The 5230-nt window shown below is 34.4% G+C and overlaps 1 protein-coding gene across 3 annotated transcripts; it reads left to right on the top strand.

Annotated features, from left to right (window-relative positions):
- Positions 1-282: 282 nt before the first annotated feature.
- On the top strand, positions 283-4620 carry LOC131053329 (small ribosomal subunit protein eS7). Of its 3 annotated transcripts, XM_057987913.2 has the most exons (7): positions 389-436; positions 2958-3068; positions 3179-3269; positions 3367-3440; positions 3806-3929; positions 4036-4218; positions 4320-4620. In XM_057987913.2, the coding sequence occupies exons 3-7, from the start codon at positions 3195-3197 to the stop codon at positions 4440-4442; spliced, it is 579 nt and encodes a 192-aa protein (XP_057843896.1). In that variant the 5' UTR covers positions 389-436; positions 2958-3068; positions 3179-3194; the 3' UTR covers positions 4443-4620. The 3 variants fall into 3 exon arrangements, with proteins under 3 accessions (XP_057843894.1, XP_057843896.1, XP_057843895.1); XM_057987911.2 differs by lacking the exon at positions 2958-3068 and having other exon boundaries at positions 283-436; XM_057987912.2 differs by lacking the exon at positions 389-436 and having other exon boundaries at positions 2963-3037.
- The last annotated feature ends 610 nt before the right edge of the window (positions 4621-5230 follow it).

The raw sequence follows: 5230 nt of genomic DNA, 5'->3' as shown, positions 1-5230 counted from the left end.
CATTGTGAAATACTAAATATTCTATATATTATAAATCTTTCAATAGTAAAAAAATCAATTTATAATTATCAACCATTGCAACTCAAACCCTTATATCATTTATATTTTGCATTTGAATATCATAGAATTTGATTAGGTCCTAGTCTCTAAAAAGACCATTTCCTAAGCACTAGACCCTAGTTTCATTTTGGGGTTTTTCTTGTTTAATCATTTAGGTGACTTGTATGTCTAGCAAAGAGACATTCGATAAAACTTCACAACCTACACTTGTGCGTCAAATTAAAAAAAACCTATTTTATAAAACTTTCGAATCCATAAGAAAACCCTAATTCTAGGGTTTTTGCTTCAAGTAGCGCTAGGAAGAAATTATATCGTCCTTTGCTGTCGAAGGAGGATCCTGTTATGCTGTAAATCCTCTTCATCCAAAGATTTTGAGGTAAGATCTTGAGAACTTAACAACCTTTGAAATGTTTAATGCAGATTTGATTCAGAAAACACACAAAAAATCTTCAACCAGTGCCATTTATTTTGTTTGCTGTATATGATTTTGCATTGAAGGAGTTAGTCCTGCTTTTAATATTGGCCAAGGGAAGACTGCTTGAAGGTCTGGGTTGTATCTGTTGAGCTTCTGACTGAACTTTTGTCATCTAGAGTTTGGATTTATTTGAATCTCAGCTGCTTTGAATCATCTCTTTTGAAATGAGAATCCTTTTTACCGAATGGTTGTTAATTGATTAGTTTAAAAATCGACTAGGGAAGATTGCCTCGTCATTTACACCATATCGTAGCAGATCCCTTTGAAATCCACGGCCTTGTCCTCTGACTTCTGGGGTTTGATAGCCTTTCATATATTGAATTTGTTTATTTATGCAGCAAGCTGCAACTATCTTTGGTCAACCGACACACTGCATTCCCATGAAAACAAACGTCTCTGATAAGGGCAATTTATGCAGTACAATCAATATTTTCTTGAAGTATCTCTACGATTGGTATTCAAGATAATCAAATGTCCTTCCCTGTTAGATCTATAGTTTCAATAAAAATAATTATAATTAATTACAGCAAAAGGTATTACGCTAATCCATTGAGATGTTCTTCATTTGTGACATTGTTCCACAGCTAGAGAAAACCTAGCAGTTTATCGCCATCTCTTTTAGTAGCCCTTACTGCTCTAGAGTCTTTATTAGGGACGAGTAAGTACAATTTTAATTTGGCGGTGAACATGAGAATTTTATGTCTTGAGAGAGGCTAGTACTAAGTTTGCTTGAGAAAAAATTAAAGCACAAAATGGCAATATGATCTTCGATCTTCTAATTCTCAGGTGTTAAAAGTGATATTAACAATATTTTTTTTCTGCTATCAGGTTAGAGGAGTATCAGTTATGCCGAATCTTACTGGGACATTTATCTAGCTTGCTTTCATTTATTTGCTCTTCATTGCATAAAAGCTCAATGGAAACTCATGAAACCTTGATTTTGTATGACAGTTTATAATCTCCATTACATTATGTTTAAGTTGAACTTCATGCATGTTCAACCTCCATTATTTTTTGTTTTTTCTGTTTATTGTATTTATGTTGTGTTGTGGTCCATCAGCAAGTTCAATCTGAATTACGGCTTACCTGCGATTAGTCCAAAGCCTGAACTTGAGTCTGGCACTTTCGATATTAATTCTGACCTAATGTTTAGTGTTCCTAACTGGCCTAAATTGAATAATCACTATAAGACTTCACTTTATGGACCAGAAGCCATGCACACATCTTCTGGTACCTATATTTATGTATGATATAGCTGTCTTCAGGTGATTTGTCAATATTTATTCTCTTTGTAAGTTCTGCATTAATGTTTTTACAAACCTGAAGGACAAAACTCGAGTTTTTTTGGAAAACGACTTTCTTGTAACTCTGGGTTACACCCTTGAAGGATGTTTATTCTTTATTATCAGGTATGACAGGATCAGTGGCATATGTTGCATGTTGAAGAAAACTTATCTGAAGTTTTGACTTGCATATTTAAAGCTGTATGTCAAATTTAATATAAATGGGTTTGATTATATTTGTTGCCTAGTAGCCTATATTATTTGTGTGGCAAGGCACTAATAGTTTGATCTGATGCATTTTGTAGCGGCAACAACTAGTATTATGGTCCTAAATGCTTCTTTCTTAACAGTAGGTACAAACATGTTTGTTTATCTTCATCTTGTCTGCTTCATTTGGAAGGCAATTTTAATTGTTTGGTTTGAGGGTTTTTTCTACATCTTTATGAGCATGAATGAAATTGCATTGTTATGGACTATATTAAAGCAATGATATGATACATTATATTAATACAATTAAAATTACTCTTCACAGAGTAAACATTTTCTCAAAGCCAATCCAATCTCATTCAAACTAGTTGTATGTATGAGAGAATGATGATGCAATAAATCTACAATGAGAAGTTCAGCAAGAAATGCATTTAATATCACGACATTCATCTGTTTGCACTGGAACAAATCACTGTGCATATTGTTTGATATTGTAAAATTAAATATTCCGTGGGTCCAGTTATTCTATGAAGATGCTTAAAAGATTGCTATTCAGATTTGCTGATTTCGAGATCATTTATGGCAAAATTGACCTAAGCTAAAAACATCTTGATCCTAAGATCTGCAATTCAAGCATTTTCAATTGGTAAATCATTGTGTGCCCTAAACTTAGTCTTAAAAGGATATGTTCACATGTATGTTGTAGCAGCATTTTCAGATATATAATTAATTAGGGTTTATGTGCAAGGTGTTCAAGAGACCCCACTAAAAAGTGCCCCACCATGGCTTTTTCCCAGCCTCGAAAGAGTTGAAAACTTAATCTTTTAGTACATCTAGCTTGGTATTGGCTATTTTGTGGGTTAGGAGTTCCAGTTCATTTTATTTTTTCAAATCGTAAAATTCACTGACACGGATATGCATTGTCTGTCAAGGTGATGAATGAAATGAAATGTTTTAAACAAAATATTCTTCAAGCTTAAAAGATGAATGGACAAAGGGTTCTTAGCCTATAGTCAGTTCTCTACTTCTACTTTGATTTGAAGGTTATTTATTACTTACAATATTTGGCTGGCATATTCCACAACTCCTTATTTGCTACATTTGTTGCAAGACTTGTGTAAGATTTCCCAAATTTCATTGTGTTTGTTTGCAGGTAAGCTTTAGCAATCATGTATACTGCTAGGAGGAAAATTCAAAAGGAAAAGGGTGCAGAACCTGATGAATTTGAGGAGTCTGTGGCACAGGTCAGTATCAAATTTTGTAATGCTCATCTTATCTTTGATGCAATATGCGTTAGGTTTCTTTCAGGTTGTTGTAACTAACCTTTACCCTATAATGTAGGCCTTATTTGATTTGGAGAACACCAATCAGGAGCTGAAGAGTGAGCTCAAAGATTTGTATATCAACTCTGCCAAGTAAGATGTTTTTGTGCCAGCAGTTGGATTCCCATATGTTATTTGTGACTTGTGATACCTCAATTCTTTACTGCTCTCCGAAAGTCACACCCATGGATGGTTATTAGCATGTCTTGTAGTTTTGCTTAGATGATTTCAACTACTAGAATAATATTTAAGCAGAGTTGAATTCCCATATGTTATTTGTGACTTGTGATACCTCAATTCTTTACTGCTCTCCGAAAGTCACACCCATGGATGGTTATTACTTATTAGCATGTCTTGTAGTTTTGCTTAGATGATTTCAACTACTAGAATAATATTTAAGCAGAGTTGAAGGACTTTTAGATTTTAATTCAGTTATAAAATCTTTTAGTTTTTTCCAGGCAAGTTGATATATCTGGAAATCGCAAGGCTATTGTTGTCCATGTTCCGTACCGCTTGAGGAAGGCTTTCCGAAAGATTCATGTGAGGCTTGTTCGAGAGCTGGAAAAGAAGTTCAGTGGAAAGGTTGACAGCTTAACAAGTCCTCTGTGTTTTTTCTTTCTCAAGTGTTTTTCTTCTTGCTTGTTATTTTGCAATAATAACATGGAGACCAATTCTTCCTGAAAAACAGGACGTTGTTATGATTGCCACAAGGAGAATATTGAGGCCACCAAAGAAAGGCTCAGCTGCAGTTCGACCCCGTAGTCGAACATTGACTTCTGTCCATGAGGCCACCTTGGAAGATGTTGTCTATCCTGCAGAGATTGTTGGGAAGCGAGTTAGGTACCGTGTTGATGGCTCGAAGATAATGAAGGTAAGACTATAGATGATAAAGAAACTTGTAAATCTGATTCTCTGGACTTATTCAAAGCTATCTGTGTGCATCTTTTTTGACTGTGATTTCCCATATTTCAGATCTATCTGGATCCTAAGGAGCGGAATAACACAGAATACAAGTTGGAAACCTTTGCTGGTGTTTACAGAAAATTTTGTGGGAAGGATGTGGTTTTTGAGTACCCTTTGTCAGAGGCTAGTTAAATTATTGAATGTTGAACTAATTTTTTTGATTAGGGTATGCATCAGAATATTATTTTGGTTGGTATCATAAATTTTTCTTTTTGTCCTATTCTCTTCAGATGAGTTAAATTTTGATCAGCTGAAGAGAGCCTTGCTATACACTTAAATGAAATTGAGAAGCATTGGTCACTTTATCATATTTTTAGCTCTGCTTTATATGGTGAATGTTTATAGAAGTTAAATCTCGGGAATCTGGTTGAGAAGTCTACTGGTACTGAAAACTCTTTCAGGCTTATGTTGAACACTATACTATTTAAGGCATTTAAGGCTAGATATTTTTTTTAATTGTTTATCTTTCTGCTGTGCTTGGACTTATTTTTGTAAATTTGCAACAAGTTCCTTTTGGCTGGTAAACAATTTTTGATTGCTGGTAAACAATTCTTGATTGTAAACAAGAATCGAGACTAATAGTAATTAATAGTAGGGAAACAAGCTCCTTTTGGCTGGTAAACAATTGTAAACGGCCTATATGCACAGTCTAAGCTTCCCTAGCATCATTTAAAAATAAGATGAATTAAAAATCTAGTGGCCAGCTAGCATGTACTATTAAAATATCAGTTATTGTCAGGAACACGCTAGGCCATCTACCACCTAAAATGAAATCAAACTGAATCTGTATCAAATCGTATCGTGCTCAATTTCTCTTTCTACAAATGAGATTGTATTCGCTATAAATTATCAAACCACTTCTCAATGGCTAGTTTCACAAGAAATTCATCATAGAGATAGTTTCTCTCTCCAACCACATC

Source organism: Cryptomeria japonica, chromosome 3 (assembly GCF_030272615.1).
Source record: "Cryptomeria japonica chromosome 3, Sugi_1.0, whole genome shotgun sequence".
In the NCBI taxonomy this organism is placed as follows: domain Eukaryota; kingdom Viridiplantae; phylum Streptophyta; class Pinopsida; order Cupressales; family Cupressaceae; genus Cryptomeria; species Cryptomeria japonica.
This window is presented reverse-complemented; position numbering and strand designations above follow the sequence as displayed.